General features: G+C 42.5%; 3 protein-coding genes across 4 annotated transcripts in view; 1 reads left to right on the forward strand and 2 right to left on the reverse strand.

Moving 5' to 3' along the window:
• LOC130298064 (oocyte zinc finger protein XlCOF6.1-like) overlaps nucleotides 1-21,684 on the reverse strand; it is a 226,534-nt gene that overhangs the window by 202,260 nt on the left and 2,590 nt on the right. The window contains exon 2 of one of the 2 annotated variants that reach the window (XR_008849735.1): nucleotides 19,432-19,601. The exons of the other annotated variant lie outside the window; for it this stretch is intronic. The gene's annotated coding sequence lies outside the window, so the exon portion shown is untranslated. Of the gene's footprint in view, nucleotides 1-19,431; nucleotides 19,602-21,684 lie in introns of those variants that run through there. 2 annotated transcript variants of the gene reach the window in all.
• The window catches only part of LOC130298060 (oocyte zinc finger protein XlCOF7.1-like), a 201,946-nt gene that overhangs the window by 164,721 nt on the left and 15,541 nt on the right, over nucleotides 1-21,684 (forward strand). The window lies entirely within an intron of this gene.
• Nucleotides 1,137-19,980, reverse strand: LOC130298077 (oocyte zinc finger protein XlCOF7.1-like). Its single transcript, XM_056550971.1, has 3 exons — nucleotides 19,892-19,980; nucleotides 17,421-17,916; nucleotides 1,137-1,787 (listed from the first exon to the last, which is right to left on the reverse strand). The coding sequence occupies exons 1-3, from the start codon at nucleotides 19,978-19,980 to the stop codon at nucleotides 1,137-1,139; spliced, it is 1,236 nt and encodes a 411-aa protein (XP_056406946.1).

A 21,684-nucleotide genomic window follows, 5' to 3' on the forward strand; every position in this document is an offset into this window, starting at 1 on the left:
AGTGCAAAACAATCCATATATGTGTGATATGCTAATAAAACTCCTCTACGTGTGCTGTGCTAATAACATCAATATATGTGTGATAATTATCAAAAGGGTGAAATATGTTAAAGAAATCAATGAATTTCTACCACTTTTCTTACTTTTAATATTAAGTTGATTCTTAAGAGGCAATGAAACAATGACATTTTTGTTTGTCATGAATAGTTGTTTTTCTGCTTACGTGTGTGTAAGATACTCATATTATCACGACCTACCAAGGAGCATCTGGAGTCACGGTAAAGAAGATGAATGCGTATATACTTTCTTTGTCTCCGGATTGGCTGAACTATGGACAAATGACATTATAAAGACAGTTCTCTTATCTGATCACATAACATATACCCAGGAGAAATCATGTGACCTGCTGTGTGTTAATGCGGGTTCCATTGTAATCCTGCCTAATTAATAATAATTTCTCTTTCATTTGGTCCAACTGTTTCACATTATCTTTGCTTTATCAAACCTTTTCCCTTCCAATCCACGACATATATGGGAATTTACGAGCGTGTAACTGGGTCTTCAATCCGTGTAATAATGGCGCAAAGTGTGAAGTAAAGAGATCTTGTACCAGATGTGATCAGATCTCTAGGGATTTTATACCCCGGGGAGGACAAAGAAAAGGAAAAGAATTACACCGATGTTTACTGAACCCGGGGGACGCTGACATATTGACGACTTCTCATATAGAAAAATGGATTTTAGGATCTGAGACCGAAAATAGACGTCAAGACGGGAAACGCTGGTCTAGGGTTTGTGATAAATAAAAGTATCTGCAGCGTCTTATGTTCAGAAGAGACGATCTTCAAGGGAGACGCGCGGATCCTGTCTGATGCCTTGAATTAAAGTCTCTATAATCATAATGAGAAGGGGGCGGGGACAACACTGACGCGTTACATTCCCTATATACAACGTCAGGGACAATATTCCATTTATTATAAGTCCAGTGTGCGGAGATGAATATAAGAATAATAAATCATATAAGAAAGAAAACTTTTATTAACAATTGGTAACAAGTTTGGAGATGCAGCATATGATATATGTATAAATGTCAGATATCCTATGTACATGGATAATATATAGATGTGTTATCTGCATCATTTACTGCCCTGAATTGGCTTCTCCCCTGTGTGAGTTCTTTGATGTTGAACAAGATCTGATTTTTGAGTAAAACATTTTCTACATTCTAAGCATGAAAATGGCTTCTCCCCTATGTGAGTTCTTTTATGCTGAAGAAGACCTGATTTCCGAGTAAAACATTTCCCACATTTTGAACATGAAAATGGCTTCTCTCCTGTGTGAGTTCTTTGATGTTTAACAAGATCTGATTTTTGAACACACCCTTTCCCACATTCTGAACATGAAAACGGCTTCTCCCCTGTGTGAGTTCTTTTATGTTTAACAAGACTTGATTTCTCAGTAAAACATTTACCACATTTTGAACATGAAAATGGCTTCTCTCCTGTGTGAGTTCTTTTATGTTTAACAAGACTTGATTTCTCAGTAAAACATTTACCACATTTTGAACATGAAAATGGCTTCTCTCCTGTGTGAGTTCTTTTATGTTTAACAAGACTTGATTTCTCAGTAAAACATTTCCCACATTTTGAACATGAAAATGGCTTCTCTCCTGTGTGAGTTTGTTTATGTTTAACAAGACTTGATTTAGAAGTAAAACATTTCCCACATTCTGAACATGAAAATGGTTTATTTCCTGAATGAGCTTTTTGATGTCCAACACCCCTTCTCTGACCTTTATTTTGCTGAACATCCTGTGATGACTGAGAAGACAGGACCTGTATATAAGGATGAGATGACAGATCTTGGCTGTGAAGGGCTGAGGGTGTATCTGGGATAATGGAATGTTCTTCATATGTATCTTGTGTGATATCATCATCTGCTTTATAATCTGAAGATATAAGATTCTCCTCTGAACTCCTGGTACAAGAATCTGCAGAGAATAACACAGATTTTATTATCAGTATTAACCCCTTAACAACCCAGGAAATTTAAACTTTTGTGTTTTCTTTTTTCCTCCTCTCCACATTCCCATAATTCTTTTATTTTTTTTCATCTACAGAGCCGTTTGAGAGCTTCTTTTTTGTGACACCAATCTTACATGGTATTAACACCTTTCATTCGCTGTGCATTAAAATATAAATCAGGTCCATACGATCACAACGATAAATATATATTTTTTTAACATTACTTTTTTTTATTGCATAATGTTACGTTTCATACATATGTAAAAAAAATAAAAAAGACATGTGCAACACTTCCATAGACCCTGGGTAAATAATCACTTAAAGGGGTACTCCAGTGCTTAGACGAAGATGACTGACCGCGGGAGTCCCGCCGCTGGGGATCCCCGTGATCTTGCACGCGGCACCCCGTTTGAACTCAGTCCCCGTTTGTAATGTCCTCGTTCTATCACACACCGGAGAGTCTATATAATGTGGTGTGAGAGCTTCTGCTGAATATCCTCATAAAAAAATAAAATAGGCATATGTGTTTTATGTTAAAGGGGTTCTCCGGTGCTTACACATCTTTTCCCCTATCCAAAGGATAGGGGATAAGATGCCTGACCGCGGGAGTCCCACTGCTGGGGACCCCCGTGATCTTGCACGCGGCACCCCATTTGTAATCAGTCCCCGGAGTGTGTTCGCTCTGGGTCTGATTACGGGCGATCACAGGGCGGGCGGCGTGTGACATCACGCCTGCGCCCCAGTGTGAAGTCACGCTTGGCCCCTGAATGCAAGCCTATGGGAGGGGGCGTGACAGCTATCACACCCCTCCCGTAGGCTTGCATTGAGGGGCGGAGCGTGACGTCACACGGGGGCGCAGGCGTGACGTCACACGCCGCCTGCCCTGTGATCACTCCGGGGACTGATTACAAACGAGGTGCCACGTGCAAGATCATGGGGGTCCCCAGCGGCGCGATTCCCACGGTCAGGCATCTTATCCCCTATCCTTTGTATAGGGGAAAAGATGTGTAAGCACCGGAGAACCCCTTTAACATAAAACACATATGCCTATTTAATTTTTTATGAGGATATTCAGCAGAAGCTTTCACACAACATTATATAGACTCTCCGGTGTATAATATAACAAGGACATTCAGCAGAGGCTCTCACACCACATTATATAGACTCTCCGGTGTATAATATAATAAGGACATTCAGCAGAGGCTCTCACACCACATTATATAGACTCTCCAGTATATAATTTAACAAGGACATTAAGCAGAGGCTCTCACACCACATTATATAGACTCTCCGGTGTATAATATAACAAGGACATTCAGCAGAGTCTCTCACACCACATTATATATACTCTCCGGTGTATAATATAACGAGGACATTCAGCAGAGACTCTCACACCACATTATATAGACTCTCCTGTGTAGAATATAACAAGGACATTCAGCAGAGGCTCTCACACCACATTATATAGACTCTCCAGTGTATAATATAACAAGGACATTCAGCAGAGGCTCTCACACCACATTATATAGACTCTCCGGTGTATAATATAACAAGGACATTCAGCAGAAGCTTTCACACCACATTATATAGACTCTCCGGTGTATAATATAACAAGGACATTCAGCAGAGGCTCTCACACCACATTATATAGACTCTCCAGTGTATAATATAGTGAGGACATTCAGCAGAAGCTCTCACACAACATTATATAGACTCTCCGGTGTATAATATAACAAGGACATTCAGCAGAGGCTATCACACCACATTATATAAACTCTCCGATGTATAATATAACAAGGACATTCAGCAGAGGTTCTCACACCACATTATATAGACTCTCCAGTATATAATTTAACAAGGACATTCAGCAGAGGCTCTCACACCACATTATATAGACTCTCCGGTGTATAATATAACAAGGACATTCAGCAGAGGCTCTCACACCACATTATATATACTCTCTGGTGTATAATATAACAAGGACATTCAGCAGAGGCTCTCACACCATATTATATAGACTCTCCGGTGTATAATATAACGAGAACATTCAGCAGAGACTCTCACACCACATTATATAGACTCTCCGGTGTATAATATAACAAGGACATTCAGCAGAGGCTCTCACACCACATTATATATACTCTCTGGTGTATAACAAGGACATTCAGCAGGGGCTCTCATACCATATTATATAGACTCTCGGGTGTATAATATAACGAGGACATTCAGCAGAGACTCTCACACCACATTATATAGACTCTCTGGTGTACAATATAACAAGGACATTCAGCAGAGGCTCTCACACCACATTATATAGACTCTCTGGTGTATAATATGACAAGGACATTCGGCAGATGCTCTCACACCACATTATATAGACTCTCCGGTGTATATTATAACAAGGACATTCAGCAGAGGCTCTCACACCACATTATACAGACTCTCCGGTGTATAATATGACAAGGACATTCAGCAGGGGCTCTCACACCACATTATATAGACTCTCCGGTGTATAATATAACGAGGACATTCAGCAGAGGCTCTCACACCACATTATATAGACTCTCCGGTGTATAATATAACAAGGACATTCAGCAGATGCTCTCACACCACATTATATAGACTCTCCGGTGTATATTATAACAAGGACATTCAGCAGAGGCTCTCACACCACATCTCCGGTGTATAATATAACTAGTGTTGCTCGCGAATATTCGCAATTCGAATATTATTCGCGAATATCGCATATTCGCGAATTCGCTAATTTCGCGAATATAGCGCTATATATTCGTAATTACGAATATTCGTTTTTTTTTTGTTGTTTTTTTTTCTTCACAGTACACATCACAGTGATCATCCCTCTCTGCTTCCAGCTTGTGTGGTGTAAAGAAGGCTGTAATACTACTGTGTGAGACTGGCGTGCGAAAATTCGCATATGCGCAAATTCGCATATGCGAAAATTAGCATATGCTAATGTTCGCATATGCGAATTTACGCGTGTGTTAATTTTGTATATGCCATTATTCACCTATGTTAATTTTCGCATACGTGAATATTCGCATATGCGAAAATAATACGAGAATATAACGAATATGCGAATATTCGCGAATATATGACGAATATTCGTCCATATATTCGCGAATATTCGCGAATTCGAATATGGCCTATGCCGCTCAACACTAAATATAACCTATGAATAGTTTTGAATGTAATTATTTTTTTATGATTCTCATTACAATTCGAATCTCTAAACAATTTTCAGACTTTTTACTATAGAGCTCCGTTCAAGTTTAGATATTTCACCCATTTCCCTTTCCCATTTCTTTTTGCTAAGAAACTCAATTCTTCATGAGTTAGTATCATTGATCATTTTATTTAATTTTATTTTAAAAAAGATTGACTTCTAATTATATTCCCTATAAGTGTTTCCAACAGCTAATATGATTCTACAAGTAACCTATCTTTATTAACCCCTTAAGGACGCAGGGTTTTTCCGTTTTTGTATTTTCATTTTTTCCCTCATTACTTTCTAAAAATGATAACGCTTTCAATTTTGCACATAAAATTCCATATTATGGCTTATTTTTTGCGCCACCAATTCTACTTTGCAGTGACATTAGTCATTTTACCCAAAAATCCACGGTGAAATGGAAAAAAAAATTGAAGAAACAATGTCATTTTGTAAATTTTGGGGGCTTCCGTTTCTACGTAGTGCATTTTTTGGTAAAAATGACACCTTATCTTTATTCTGTAGGTCCATACGGTTATAATGATCCCCTACTTATATAGGTTGGATATTGTCGTACTTTGGAAAAAAATCATAACTACATGCAGGAAAATTTATATGTTAAAAATTCTCATCTTCTAACCCCTATAACTTTTTTATTTTTCCGCATACGGGCCGGTATGAGGGCTAATTTTTTGCGCCGTGTTCCGAAGTTTTTATTTCTATTGATCTGACTTTTTAATCGCTTTTTATTCATTTTTTTTATGATATAAAAAAAAGTGACCAAAAACACGCTATTTTGGACTTTGGATTTTTTTTGCGCATACGCCATTGACCGTGCGATTTAATTAACAATATATTTTTATAGTTCGGACATTTCCACACGCGGCGATACCACATATGTTTATTTTTATTTACACAGTTTTTTTTTTATGGGAAAAGGGGGTGATTCAAAGTTTTATTGGGGAAGGGGTTAAATGACCTTTGTTTCACTTTTTTTGCAGTGTTATAGCTCCCATAGGGAGCTATAACACTGCACACACTGATCTCTTATGCTGATCCCTGCAAAGCCATAGCTTTGCATGGATCAGCAAGATAGGGGCTTGATTGCTCAGGCCTGTAGCTCAGGCTTGGAGCAATCAAACCCATATCGGACACGGTGGAAACAGGTAAGGGAACCTCAGCTCGCGTCCTCGCTGATCGGGACATCGCAATTTTATTGCGATGTCCCGATCAGCCCGACTGAGCTGCCGGGAAGCATTTACTCTCACTTTCAGACGTGGCGGTAAACTTTGCCGCGTCTGAAGGGTTAATAGCATGCCGCGCACTGTTAGGCCAGGGTCCCAGCTATGAATAGCAGCCGGGACCGACCCGGTATGAGTTTTAAACACCGGGACCGGGCGTAGGGCCTACAGGTCCTTAAGAGGTTAAAAATTGTGGTCACTTGTCGAGGTTTTTATTTTATTTTTATTTTATGTCAGATCCTCGGCCTTTGCAGTTAAATCACCACTTTAGGCCTCAAATCTCATCGGTGCTGTCTCACTCCTAAGCCCTGTTTTGCACCCGCAGAGTGCTTTACCGCCTTTTATGGGGTATTTCCTTATTCTGGAGAAATTGGGCTACACATTCTGGGGAGCTTTTTTTCTGTTACTACTTGTGAAACTAAAAAAATTTTGGTTAGTACCAGCAATTTAGTAAGCCAAAGGAGGACAGAACGCCGGCACATACAAAACTAAGCAGCCACTTAGACATGCAGCGACACACGGGACGGGACTGACAAGTATCCTGTAGCGGAGGTGCGAAGCTTGAACAGGAAGCATAAAGTGAAGACATACAACAAACAGGAGCCGCACTCACCATCCAGGTCTTTATTTTCTTCCGTCATAAACATGATGTTACAGTGGGGGAGCGGGATGGAGAGCAGGGACCCGGAACAAGCCGTTTCGTGCATCTATGCGCACTTCCTCTAGCCAGAATGACATCTTCTGGTGCCGCGCTCCTGTATATAGGGGCGGCGTCAGACAGTCGCCCGGCAAAATGGTGAGTGTCTAAGTCACGTGAACGGAGTCATGGTCACATTACCGGAGCACCGAAACAACATATAGAAATACTATTGTGAGTACTACAACAAGTTTCTAACTCTATAGTGCAAATACAATTAGACAAGATATATTATTAATAAATACAATCGTGAAATTTACAAAAATGCACCAAATTAATTCCGGTCATTAAGACCGGCGTTGCCTGTAGCATTCAGGCACACTATCCAGCAGGCTTCTCGCTGGAGGAGGAGTCTTCCTCTATCCCCTCCGTTTTTGAATGGTAATATTCTTTCCAAGCCCACAAATTTAAGTTCATCATGATTACCATTGTCTGTCTGGTTCATGTGGGCAATAAACCTGGGGGCACCATGTCCGGTCCGGAGAGAGCGAACATGCTCACGGAACCGAACCTGGAGCTGCCGGATGGTCTTGGCCACGTAGAACCTACCACAAGGGCAAAGAAGGTCATAAACCACGTGGGTGGATCTGCAGGTGATCATTTCGCTAACTCAGTGGTGCCATCCTCCTATTGTTAGGGTATTACCCGTGTACATGTGTCTACAATGGTGGCACGTCTTACAGGGGTAATTGCCCTTAAGGGGACTGCTGGTGAGCCAATTTTTAGTTGGATGATTCTGGTCACTGACGCTCTTCAATTTCTTTTGTTTTTCTCCTATAGTGACATTCTTTCTTTAGGTGATTAAAGGAGGGTGTTGGACAACTTCATTTCGGTCCTGGTCAGATTCCAGAATGAACCAATGGCGCCGTATGGCACCAGCTACGTGTTGGTTTATGTTGGAATTTTCAAGGGAGAAACAGAAACGTTTTGGGGATGCAGTACGTTTATGTTTGTCAAACAAGAGGTCAGATCTACTCCTGTGTCTGACCCGTTGGAGGGCGGTGTCAATGATGTTAATAGGATATTGACGTGCTATAAGATGCTTTCTGAGGTCTTCGGCCGGATTCTCAAAGACTTTGTCATTACTATTAATCCTGGGGAGGAATTGGGAGAAGGGGATGCTCTTCTTCACGTAGAGGGGGTGCGAGCTCTTAAAATGTAATAGCGCATTCCTGGCAGTGGGTTTACGAAAACCCTCAGTGGTAAGTGTGTTCCCCACTGCCTTCAGCTTAACATCAAGAAAATCGAGCTCGCAACCCCCAAACACTGCGGTGAACAGCATATTTTCTTTATTGGACTGATTTAAATAGTCGACAAATTTATAGCTCATCCTCTGTGGAGTCCCAGACTACAAGTATGTAGTCGACATACCGCAAGAAGGTTTTGATGTACTTACAGAAGGGGTTCGAGGGTGAGAAGACGTACCTGCGTTCAAAGACGGCGAGGAACAAATTGGCATAAGTGCAGGCGACCTGCGTGCCCATGGCCGTGCCGGTCTCCTGCCTGTACCAGTCCTCGCCATCCTTGAACTCATTATGGGTAAGGATGAAACGCAATGCGTCACAGAAAGGATATGAACTGCTCCATTTTGTCTGTTTCTGACAGAAACTCACGGACAGCCTGTACACCCGCATCATGGGGGATGCGGGTGTACAGGCTCTCAACGCCCACTGACGCGAGTTGGTACATCTCGTGCCAGTGGAAGTCGGTGAGGGTATTAAGTAAGGCTCCTGTGTCCTTGATAAACGTGGGGGTGGAAGACGAGTGGTTTAAGTAAGTATTGCGAAAGGTATTTGGTCGTAGAGCCGTTCCCCGCCACTATAGGGCGTCCGGGGGGGGGGGGGGTCGGCTCTGCGACATGTGTACCTTGGGCAAGTAATACCACTTTGGGTGGCGTGGAGCATTAGGGAGAAGTTTCTCTGCAGTTTTTTTTTAGAGATAATGCCCTTTTCACAATTAATACAGAGGAAACTTCTGAGCTGGTCTAAAGTTTTGTTGGTTGGATTCCCTGGTATAGGTCTGTAAGTAGTGGCGTCACTTAGAAGGCGGTGCTTCTCTGCGTAATAGGTGGCAGTGGTCAATACCACGGTGCTGCTGCCTTTATCAGCTTTGACTACTTTGAGGTCCGCTCTGGACGCCAACCACTTTAGAGCTCTAGTTTCATCCGGAGTGAGGTTATCCCCAGGACGGGGGTAAAGCAACGCTTTCACGTCCCTTGTCACCACCCGAGCGAACAAGTCGATAGAACTTCCCGCTGGGGCGGACGGGCAGAATTTAGACGGGTTACCACCTCTGAATGGGGATACCTCAGACCGGGTGGGACTGGTGCTGGGTATGTTGTCATATGCCAGCTCGCATAGTGTATTACGAGTGTCTCTGTCCGTAGAGGTCATATCTAGAATTGGTGAAAAACCTAGAGGTCCTACTGTAGCTGGAATATCCTTCTCTCTAGGAATCTCTGAAATTTTTGGACTGGTTGAGGCCAAAGTTCAAGCCTTTGGATAGGAGTAACATGCACTCAGCCATGAGAGGGATGTCCGTCAGATTCATTACGTTAGATGGATCGGGGGCAGTCTCTAGTCCTTCCATGTGACCCCCTTCCTCTTGGTAGAGGCGATGGCGGTGTCCTTTTTTCCCTCTCCTCGTTTTCCTTCTAAAGGGAATGAACCTGGGACTGGAACTTGGGGAAGAGAGTTCTGCATGCTGGTTGTCTCATCGGACCCGGTAGCATCTGAGTCCGAAGTTCAATAGTCCGCAGGTGGCCTGTGGGCATTTCCTCGTCTACGATTAGGTGGGAAGCATGGGCACCTAGTGGCTTTTTTGTTGGTATTGTGCCACATAAACAACTGGGCCGATTCATAGTCGGCCTTGTCCTGTACGAATTTCTCCCTTTTACGCTCTTTAATTTCTGCCTGTGTGTCCATCAATTTTTTGTCCAGCAATTTAGTGTTAAAAATCTAATTTTTACTTTTACAGCCCACTGTTCAAAAACCTGTGGTGTAAGTACTCACTGTAACCCTTGTTACATTCCTTGAGGGGTGTAGTTTCAAAAATGGTGTCACATGTGGGGGGTTTCTGCTGTTCTAGCACAATGGGAGCTTCCTAAATGCAACATGGCCCCCAAAAACCATGACAGCAAAATTCACTCTCCAAAATCCCACAGTTGCTCTTTCCCTCTTGAGCCATGTTGTGCACCTGCAGAGCACTTTATGTCAACATATGAGGTATTTCCATACTCAAGAGAAATTGGGCTACAAATTTAGGGGGGCTTTTTCTCCTTATATCACTTTTAAAAATGAAAAAATGGGCCTACAAGAACATGTTAGTGTAAAAAATGCCGATTTTGATTTCTCTCCTCCACTTTGCTGCTATTCCTGTGAAACACCTAAAGAGATAAACTTTCTGAATGTCATTTTGAATACTTTGAGGGGTGCAGATTCTATAATGGGGTCATTTATGGGGTATTTCTTAACCTAGTGCTGGGCGGTATACCAGTTCATACCGAATACTGAAATTTTTTCCCTGCACGATATGAATTTTTCCTATACCGCAATACTGGTCAGGCCCCTCCCCCCTCAAATGAATGAATTATCAGCCGCAGATGAGTTGCAGCGGTGCTGTAAATGAGATGCGGGCCGCGGCGCTTTAAATGAATGACTTGTGGGTCGCGCTTTAATTAAATGACTTGCGGGCCGCAACGCTTTAAATGAATGACTTGCGGGCCGCGGTTTAAAGTGCCGGCCCCCTGCAAGCGATTGGCTTTTAGCGCTTGCAGGGGGAGGTGAAAGCTTGCCGTGGCTCGCAAGTCATTCATTTAAAGCACCAGAGGCCCGCAAGTCATTCATTTAAAGTGCGGCCCACAAGTCATTCATTTAAGGCGCCGCGGCCCGCAAGTCATAAATTTTAAGTGCCGGCGGCCCGCATTTCATTCATTTTAAAGCGCCGCGGCCTGGAGGAGAGAGGAGGGGGGATTAGAGAAATATAGTAGCGCCTGGGGGCATATATGATTAGTTCCTTGGGGGGGGGGGCATTACCGTTCAACACCGTGGAACCGCCCTAACTTGCAAAAATACAGTGGTCCCTCAAGTTACAATATTAATTGGTTCTGGGACGACCATTGTATGTTGAAACCATTGTATGTTGAGACCATAACTCTATGGGAACCTGGTAATTGGTTCTGAAGCCAAAAAATGTCATCCAAAAAATTGGAAAAAAGGAGGATTACAGAAAAATAAGTAGATAACTAATACAGATATAGCAAGTCCTTACATATAAAAGTAAGAAAGATCTGCTGGGAGCTGTAATCACTGTCTATGTCTGTGTTTCCCAACCAGGGTGCCTCCAGCTGTTGCAAAACTACAACTCCCAGCATGCCCGGACAGCCATTGGCTGTCCGGGCATGCTGGGAGCTGTAGTTTTGCAACAGCTTGAGGCACCCTGGTGGGAAACAATGGTTTATGTAGAGGACAGGAGCTTCTTCAGGGTCCTATACAGTACACATAGTGTCCCAAATGGAGCCACCCTCACCTGGTGTCCAAAGGAGCAGCTAACCCTGGCACAGGAGTAGTACAGAACTTGTAGTTCCTCCCTGTGCTGTAGGGGGCGCTACCAGACAGCCAGTCAGTGCATGCACTTTAGTAATAGAGGTGATTAACCAGTAAAATGCCCATTCTGATTGGTCAGTTGCTCCACTTGTGACGCGTTTCACAGATCTGGACTGTCTGTAGAATTGTATGTTGAGTCTGGTTTCAAGTTACAGTGGTCCAGAAAAGACCATTGTATGTTGAAACTATTGTATGTTGAGGCCATTGTAAGTTGAGGGATCACTGTACTGTGATTTGCATTTATGGTCATACCGCCCAGCACTACCTTAACCCCTTAAGGGTCAGGCCCATTTTGGCCTTATTTATTTTTGCATTTTCGTTTTTTCCTCGTCGCCTTCTAATAATCATAACTCTTTTATATTTCCATCCACAGACCCATATGAGGACTTGTTTTTTGCATCACCAATTGTACTTTTATTGACATCACTTATTTTACCATAAAATGTACGGCACAACCCAGAAAATATTATTTATGTGGGAAAATTGAAAAGAAAAACGCAATTTAGCAAATTTTGGAAGGTTTTGTTTTCACGCTGTTCACTTTACGGTAAAAATGATGTTTTCTTTATTCTGTGGGTCAATACGATTAAAATGATCCCCATGTTATATGCTTTTCTATAATTGTACCGCTTTATAAAAAATCTCAAACCATTTTAACGAAATTAGTGTTTGAAATTGCCCTATTCTGACCACCTATAACTTTCTAATTTTTCCATATACGGGGCAGTATGAGGGCTCATTTTTTGCAAAGTGATGTGTAGCTTTGTAGTTTTTATTGGTACCACTTTTGCTTAGGTTTTACTTATTAATTTTTTATAAATTTTTGGGGGAATAAAATGACAAAAAAGCAGCAATTTTTGATTTTTTTTATGTTTACGTACGCAGCGATACCAAATATGTGTATTCATTTTTTTATGCTTTTTTATGGTAAAATGGGAAAAACTGATAGGGGGGGGGGGTTATATGTGATGAAAATAATATTTATTTGTTATGAAACACTTTATTGTATTATATGATGTCACTGTTGGTCCCTCCCACTAATATGTATGAGGGTAACACCTCCTTATGATGTCACTGTTGGTCCCTCCCACTGATATGTATGAGGGTAACACCTCCTTATGATGTCACTAATTTGTCATCCTATATAACACCTGATAAATCTTGTATTCACTATTCTTGAGAAAGACCTGATTGTCAGGTGGAAACATTGCATCCCCTGTATGTGTATGGACCAATAAACCTCACATTATTTGGACACCATTTGGAGCGCCGTCTTCCATCGTTTTTGTATATCTGGAGTCAGGAGTCTGTAATAATAGGTGGGAGAACAATCTCGCTACGTCAAACAGAATATAAAAAATAAATAAATAAAAACCTATAAGAATTTATGGGATTCCGCACTCCCATTCATCTAACTTCTGAATTTCCGCAAGCGGAAATTTTGCCGTGTGAATAGACCCTAAGATTCCGCTGCACACTAAGGAATTGCAGTTTTAGATCGCAGTGGTCCGAGCGCTGTGGCCCCCCGCGATCATCTGTAGGGAGCCTCGGCCACATCCCCCTCGCCCAAAGAGGGGGCCACAACGCCCCCTCCATTTATCTCCAGGGTAGAGCTGTTTGGCTATCCTTGGCTCTCCCACAGAGATATATGGAGGGGGAGTGGCGGCCCTTGCTTCGGGCGAAGGTTGTGACGCGCCGCTATGAAGGAATGTCGGGGCTCTAAGCAGGAGATCGCGCGGGGGGGGGGGGGGGTCACAGCGCTCGAACCCCCCGCTATCTAGAACTTTAAAAAACTTCTTCTTTAACCCAAAACACCAAGGGCCCCGACTTCCATCTGCAGCACACAGTAAACTTGGGTGCACGCCGAGGATCCCGCTACACCACTATCAAGTGCAGGCCCTCCATTACTAAGATGGTGTAGGGGCCTTTGGAAGTTACAAGGGACTACTGTTTGCGACTCCAAACCACCATGGACATAAACGTGACATCCCACCACCATCAGGGTAACACTACAAGTCCCAGCATTGATCTCTGGCACACCAAACATACAGGCTTGATTTGTACATACATTCAGATTCCTACAGAGGTGACCGGGACACAGAGAACCTCTCAGGCTTGGACTTGTAGTGGTAATAATGATGATGGAGGCCACTGTACTACTGTTAGGACTTTGGTAGGGACAGTAGAGACTTGTAGACATAGAAGACTTACAGATTAGATGTGGCTGCAGACTTGTAGGCTTTGGCCTAGCTGGACTGGACTGAACTTGTACAGGACTGGTGCTTTACTGTCCAGGAACTAAGAGCAGGAACCAAGAGACTAAGGGGAAGATTTATCAGAACCAGAGGAAAACTTCTCCAGTTGCCCATAGCAACCAATCAGATCGCCTCTTTCATTTTTCACAGGCCTATGGGCAACTGCCCAACTCTTCCTGTGCACAGGTTTTGATAAATCTCCCCCTAAGTGTGGAGACTACAGCCCTTTATATATCAGGGGCTGGACTAAAGCCCATTGGTAACTGGTTGCCTGTGGTTACCTGTGCCTCAGGAACTCTGGGTATCAGGTGATTAGTTTGCTTCTACCTGTATATATAGATCGGTTTGTTTGGTTTGTATCTCCTCGGTCTGTCATATAATTGTACACGACAAAGATCTTCTCTTCCTAAAGTATACCAGGAGTACAGCAATGTGTTTGATAAGATGTAGGCGGGGGGGCACTACCTCCCCACAGACCCCATGATTGTACCATTGAGCTTCAACCAGGTGCTATACCCCCAAAGGGCCGAGTCTACCCTCTGTTTGTGGCAGAGAACCAAGCCATAGAGGAGTATGTTACAGATGGACTGTCCCAGGGGTTCATCCAAAAATCTAGTTGAGGCCCCTGGGATTGGTGAGTTGAGGCCCTGTATCAATCGCAGGGGCCTCAATCACAATGCAGATTATACAAGTCTTACACAAGTCTTTCTGGACAAGTCTGATCTGAAAATTCCGTTGTGTGCACAGTGCAGCAGAATCTTATTGAAGTTGCATATACTAAAATCCAAGTATCGCTCTAGAGGTCCATGTAGCAGAAGCTCAAAACTGACTGTAAGGCAATTAGTGACACCCTCCTTGAAGGCCAAGAGAGGGTATGGATGTCTACCGGAAACGTGATTCCCCGCACTTCTACCAAAACAATGACTCCCCTGTATATTGGGCCCTACTGCATACTTTGACAAGTTAACCCAGTTGCCTATGAACTTAACCTCGCGCCCTCCATGCGGACTTCCGAGATCTTCCACATTTCATTCTTAAAGTTGTTGTTATGCAATCACTACACCTCACTACCTCCTTGACGAGGTCGGATTATGAGGTCTGCAGTATGATTGACTCCCATATGTCCAGGGGTGGCCTCCAGTATCTAATCCTCTGGAAAGGCTATGGACCAGAGGAACGGTCCTGGGTTCCAGCTACAGATGTTCGCGCTTCTTCCCTTCTCCGTACCTTTCATGCTACATTCCTTCACAAATCTGTTGCTCCCCTATGTGGAGGGTTCATTAAGAGGTGGGTACTGTGAGGGCTCTTGTCTTTCCTTTGCTCCACTGCTGGTTTCTCAGACAACAAAATCTTAGCTGATGTTAATGAGCAGCTACTTATTTCCCTGGCTACTGTTCAATCAGTCAGCCCCTTCCCTGCTGAGTCCTGGCTATTTAACAGCAACAGTTCAAAGACCATGTAAGGGCATTGGCAGTCTGATCTCCAAGAGCGTTACTGTTGTTCTCGTTTGTGATTCCATTTATGTCCCTGGCCTGGCTGACATCCACTTTGGTTCCTAATCCTGGTTCTGACTTTGGCTATTCCTGATTACCAGCTTTGGTTCCTGACCCCTGGCTGTGTGTTTGACCTGTTTCCTGCTTTAGTTTATTTTTGTATTTTTTTTTATCATTTTAAAATTTGTTTAGTAATAACTATAGGGAGTAAAGAAAGTGGGGTTAGGGGAGAAGGGAAATCAGAATCAGTCGTAGAGCAGTCTCGTAATACCGACAAAGTTACATATAAAAGAGGAAAGAACTAGAGAGGCCAAGGAGGAGTGCGGGGGCCACAAAATGGGCCCTATAGAAGGAGGGACTGAGGAGAATTCCATATCCACATGAGGAGGAATATAAAGGGGAGGATGAGAAAAAGAAGAGCGAACGAGCTCTAATAATCCAGACGAAGGAAAAGCTTTTGTTACGCCGAGTGCTCTGGGTCCCTGCTCCTCCCCAAAGCGCTCGCGGCGTTTCTCTCCCTGCAGCGCCCCGGTCAGACCCGCTGACCGGGAGCGCTGCACTGACATTGCCGGCGGGGATGCGATTCGCATAGCGGGACGCGCCCGCTCGCGAATCGCATCCCAAGTCACTCACCTGTCCTGGTCCCCGGCTGTCATGTTCTGGCACGTGCGGCTCCGCTCTCTAGGGCACGCGCGCCAGCTCTCTGAGATTTAAAGGGCCAGAGCACCAATCAGCCTAATTAGCTTCCACCTGCTCCCTGGCTATATTACCTCACTTCCCCTGCACTTCCTTGCCGGATCTTGTTGCCTTAGTGCCTTGAGAAAGCTATTACTGTGTTTACCCATACTGTGTTCCTGACCTCCTGCTATTTCTATAGACTACGAACCTTGCCGCCTGCCCCGACCTTCTGCTACGTCCGACCTTGCTCTTGCCTTATCCCTTGTACCACGCCTATCTCAGCAGTCAGAGAGGTTGAGCCGTTGCCGGTGGATACGACCTGGTTGCTACCGCCGCTGCAAGACCATCCCGCTTTGCGGCGTGCTCTTATGAAAACCAGTAGCAACTTAGAACCGGTCCACTGAAACAGTCCACGCCAATCCCTCTCTGGCACAGAGGATCCACCTCCAATCAGCCGAATCGTGACAGCTTTATAATAAGTGTGTAAATCCAGAAACACAAAACCGCCGTCTAATGTCTTCAGGGTGAGCGTCTATACGGGACACGTGGTCTCTTCTGAATCATAACAAAATTACTAAATAACCATCGGATAGAAGAAAAATAACAATTCCGTACTATGATAGGGACGGACTGTAAAAATATAAAATATTATTGGTAAATATAAGATTTAAGAACCTTTTTCCTTCCAATCCACGACATATATGGGAATTTACGAGCGTGTAACTGGGTCTTCAATCCGTGTAATAATGGCGCAAAGTGTGAAGTAAAGAGATTTTGTACCAGATGTGATCAGATCTCTAGGGATTTTATACCCCGGGGAGGACAAAGAAAAGGAAAAGAATTACACCGATGTTTACTGAACCCGGGGGACGCTGAGATATTGACTTGAATTAAAATCTCTATAATCATAATGAGAAGGGGGCGGGGACAACACTGACGTGTTACATTCCCTATATACAACGTCTGGGACAATATTACATTTATTATAAGTCCAGTGTGCGGAGATGAATATAAGAATAATAAATAATATAAGAAAGAAAACTTTTATTAACAATTGGTAACAAGTTTGGAGATGCAGTATATGATATATGTATAAATGTCAGATATCCTATGTACATGGTGAATATATAGATGTGTTATCTGCATCATTTATTGCTCTGAATTGCCTTCTCTCCTTTGTGAGTTCTTTTATGTTGAACAAGATGTGATTGCTGAGTAAAACATTTTCTACATTCTGAACATGAAAATGGCTTCTCCCATGTGTGAGTTCTTTGATGTTGAATAAGACTTGATTGATCAGGAAAACATTTAGCACATTCTGCACATGAAAATGGCTTCTCCCCTGAGTGAGTTCTTCGATGTTTAACAAGATCTGATTTCTGAGAAAAACATTTCCCACATTCTGAGCATAAAAATGGTTTCTCCCCTGTGTGAGTTATTTGATGTCTAACAAGGTCTGTTTTCCGAGTAAAACATTTCCCACACTCTGCACATGAAAATGGCTTCTCCCCTGTGTGAGTTATTTCATGTTGAACAAGATTTGATTTCTTAGTAAAACATTTCCCACATTCTGAACAAGGAAATGGCTTCTCACCTGTGTGAGTTCTCTGATGTTCAACAAGCCGTGATTTAGATGTAAAACATTTCACACATTCTGAACATGAAAACAGTTTTTCCCGTGTGAGTTCTCTGATGCTGTACAAGCCACATTTTAGAAGTAAAATATTTTCCACATTCTGAACATGAAAATGGCTTCTCTCCTGTGTGAGTGGTTTGATGTCCAACAAGATGCGATTTTTGAGTGAAACATTTTCCACATAGTGAACATGAAAATGGCTTCTCTCCAGTGTGAGTTCTTTGATGTAAAAGAAGATGCGATTTAAAAGTAAAACATTTACCACATTCTGGGCATGAAAATAGCTTCTCCTCTGTGTGAGTTTTTTGATGTACAACAAGACCTGATTTCTGAGTAAAACATTTACCACATTCTGAACATGAAAATGGCTTCTCTCCTGTGTGAGTTTTTTTATGTACAAGACCTGATTTAATAGTAAAACATTTCCCACATTCTGCACATGAAAATGGCTTCTCCTCTGTGTGAGTTCTTTGATGATTAACAAGATCTGATTTCTGAGTAAAGCATTTCCCACATTATGAGCATGAAAATGGTTTCTCTCCTGTGTGAGTTATTTGATGTCTAAAAAGGTCTGTTTTCCGAGTAAAACATTTCCCACACTCTGCACATGAAAATGGCTTCTCCCCTGTGTGAGTTATTTCATGTTGAACAAGATTTGATTTGTTAGTAAAACATTTCCCACATTCTGAACAAGGAAATGGCTTCTCACCTGTGTGAGTTCTCTGATGTTCAACAAGCCGTGATTTAGATGTAAAACATTTCACACATTCTGAACATGAAAATGGCTTCTCTCCTGTGTTAGTGGTTTGATGTTCAACAAGATACGATTTCTCTCCTGTGCGAGTTCTCCGATGCACAACAAGATCTGATTTAGAAGTATAACATTTCTCACATTCTGGACATGAAAATGGCTTCTCCTCTGTGTGAGTTCTTTGATGTACAACAAGACCTGATTTATTAGTAAAACATTTCACACATTCTGAACATGAAAATGGTTTCTCCGCTGTGTGAGTTCTTTGATGTCGAGTAACATCTGATTTCGAAGTAAAACATTTCCCACATTCTGAACATGAAAATGGCTTCTCCCTTGTGTGAGTTCTTTGATGTTTAAGAAGACTTGATTTGTCAATAAAACATTTTTCACATTCTGAACATGAAAATGGCTTCTCCCCTGTGTGAGTTCTTTTATGTTGAACAAGATGTGATTTCTTAGTAAAACATTTCCCGCATTCTGAGCATGAAAGCAGCTTCTCTCCTGAGTGAGTTCTTTGATGTACAACAAGGTCTGATTTCCGAGTAAAACATTTCCCACATTCTAAACATGAAAATGGCTTCTCCCCTGTGTGAGTTCTTTGATGTCTAAGAAGACTTGATTTGTCAGTAAAACATTTTCCACATTCTGAACATGAAAATGGCTTCTCTCCTGTGTGAGTTCTGTGATGTACACCAAGGTCTGATTTAAAAGGAAAACATTTCCCACATTCTGAGCATGAATATGGTTTCTTTCCTGTATGAGCTCGTTGATGTCCAACACCCCTTCTGTGACCTTTATTTTGCTGAACATCCAGTGATGACTGAGAAGACAGGACCTGTATATAAGGATGAGATGACAGATCTTGGCTGTGAAGGGCTGAGGGTGTATCTGGGATAATGGAATGTTCTTCATATGTATCTTGTGTGATATCATCATCTGCTTTATAATCTGAAGATATAAGATTCTCCTCTGATCTCCTGCTACAAGAATCTGCCAAGAATAACACAGATTTTATTTTTGAGTATTAACCCCTTAACAACCCAGGACATTTGTGCATTTCTAAGCAATAGTACTTAGTAAATCCACCCTTCATTTTAAGGGTGCAGTCACAAGGAGTAAACCAAGAGGAATTAACGGCGAAAAATTTACAGGCGGAAAAAATAATTTTATTTTCATGCAGAATTAGCGCACAGAAATGGGGGAGAAAGAAGTGAAGGGTTTTTCAGCCATTTCCGCGCAAATTCCACGCGAAAACGATGTCGGGCGGAATTTTTTTTTACCATTGACTTCTATTGATTTCTGCCAGGGGTTTCCGCTTGAGGAATGAACATGCTCTTCCTTCAAGCGGAACAGAATTCAGCATCGGCATTCCGCTAGCAGAATTTCCACAGTGTGAACAGGACAGCGGAAAAAACATTAAAGTCAATGGGCAGAGGAGATGAGCATTAATATGGAGCGGAGGATTCAAGAGGAAATACTAGAGTAAATTACGCTTGAATTACTCCGTGTGAACGCACCCTAACTCCTTAAGGACGTAGGGCGTACCGGTATGCCTTATGTCAGGTCCTGGTATTTAAAACGGGGTCATGCCGTCAAGCATCATACAGGGTCGGTCCCGATCCGAATGTCGTGCAGCGCACTATTAACCCTTTAGACGCAGCGATCAAAGTTGATCGCCGAGTCTAAATTGAAAGTAAAAACTTCCCGGCAGCTCAGTCGGGCTGACCGGGACTATTGCGATAAAATCGTGATGTCCCGATCAGCTAGGACGCGAGCGGAGGTCTCCTTACCTTGCTCTGTCATGTCCGATCGGCGTTTGATTGCTCCAAGCCTGAGCTACAGCTGAGCTGCTTGAGCAATCGAGCCCCTAGAACACTGATCCATGCAAAGCTATGGCTTTGCAGGGATCAGCATAAGAGATCAGTGTGTGCAGTGTTATAGGTCCCTATGGGATAACAATGATCAGTATAAGAGATCAGTGTGTGCAGTGTTATAGGTCCCTATGGGATAACAATGATCAGTATAAGAGATCAGTGTGTGCAGTGTTATAGGTCCCTATGGGATAACAATGATCAGTATAAGAGATCAGTGTGTGCAGTGTTATAGGTCCCTATGGGATAACAATGATCAGTATAAGAGATCAGTGTGTGCAGTGTTATAGGTCCCTATGGGATAACAATGATCAGTATAAGAGATCAGTGTGTGCAGTGTTATAGGTCCCTATGGGATAATAATGATCAGTATAAGAGATCAGTGTGTGCAGTGTTATAGGTCCCTATGGGATAACAATGATCAGTATAAGAGATCAGTGTGTGCAGTGTTATAGGTCCCTATGGGATAACAATGATCAGTATAAGAGATCAGTGTGTGCAGTGTTATAGGTCCCTATGGGATAACAATGATCAGTATAAGAGATCAGTGTGTGCAGTGTTATAGATCCCTATGGGATAACAATGATCAGTATAAGAGATCAGTGTGTGCAGTGTTATAGGTCCCTATGGGATAACAATGATCAGTGTAAGAGATCAGTGTGTGCAGTGTTATAAGTCCCTATGGGATAACAATGATCAGTATAAGAGATCAGTGTGTGCAGTGTTATAGTCTCCTATGGGATAACAATGATCAGTATAAGAGATCAGTGTGTGCAGTGTTATAGGTCCCTATGGGATAACAATGATCAGTATAAGAGATCAGTGTGTGCAGTGTTATAGGTCCCTATGGGATAACAATGATCAGTATAAGAGATCAGTGTGTGCAGTGTTATAGGTCCCTATGGGAGCTATAACACTGCAGCAAAAAAAAAAAAAAAAATGAAACAAAGGTAATTTAACCCCTTCCCTAATAAAACTTTGAATCACCCCCCTTTTTCCATTAAATTAAACTGTGAAATAAAAATAAACATATGTGGTATCGCCGCGTGAGTAAATGTCCGAACTATAAAAATATATCGTTAATTAAACCGCACGGTCAATGGCGTACACGCAAAAAAAATTCAAAGTCCAACATAGCGTATTTTTGGTCACTTTTTATATCATGAAAAAATGAATAAAAAGCGATCAATAAGTCCCATCAA

This window comes from Hyla sarda (assembly GCF_029499605.1).
Source record: "Hyla sarda isolate aHylSar1 chromosome 1 unlocalized genomic scaffold, aHylSar1.hap1 SUPER_1_unloc_2, whole genome shotgun sequence".
Taxonomy (NCBI): domain Eukaryota; kingdom Metazoa; phylum Chordata; class Amphibia; order Anura; family Hylidae; genus Hyla; species Hyla sarda.

Excerpts from the sequence above, each read along its gene's own strand:
- LOC130298077 (XM_056550971.1), bottom strand. The coding sequence starts at position 19,980 with ATGCCGATGCTGAATTCTGTTCCGCTTGAAGGAAGAGCATGTTCATTC. Across the intron at positions 17,917-19,891 it reads GAAATCAATAGAAGTCAATG|CATCAGAGAACTCACACGGG; the intron begins GTAAAAAAAAAT and ends TGGCTTGTACAG. Across the intron at positions 1,788-17,420 it reads TTACTCAGCAATCACATCTT|AGAAGGGGTGTTGGACATCA; the intron begins GTTCAACATAAA and ends AATAAAGGTCAG.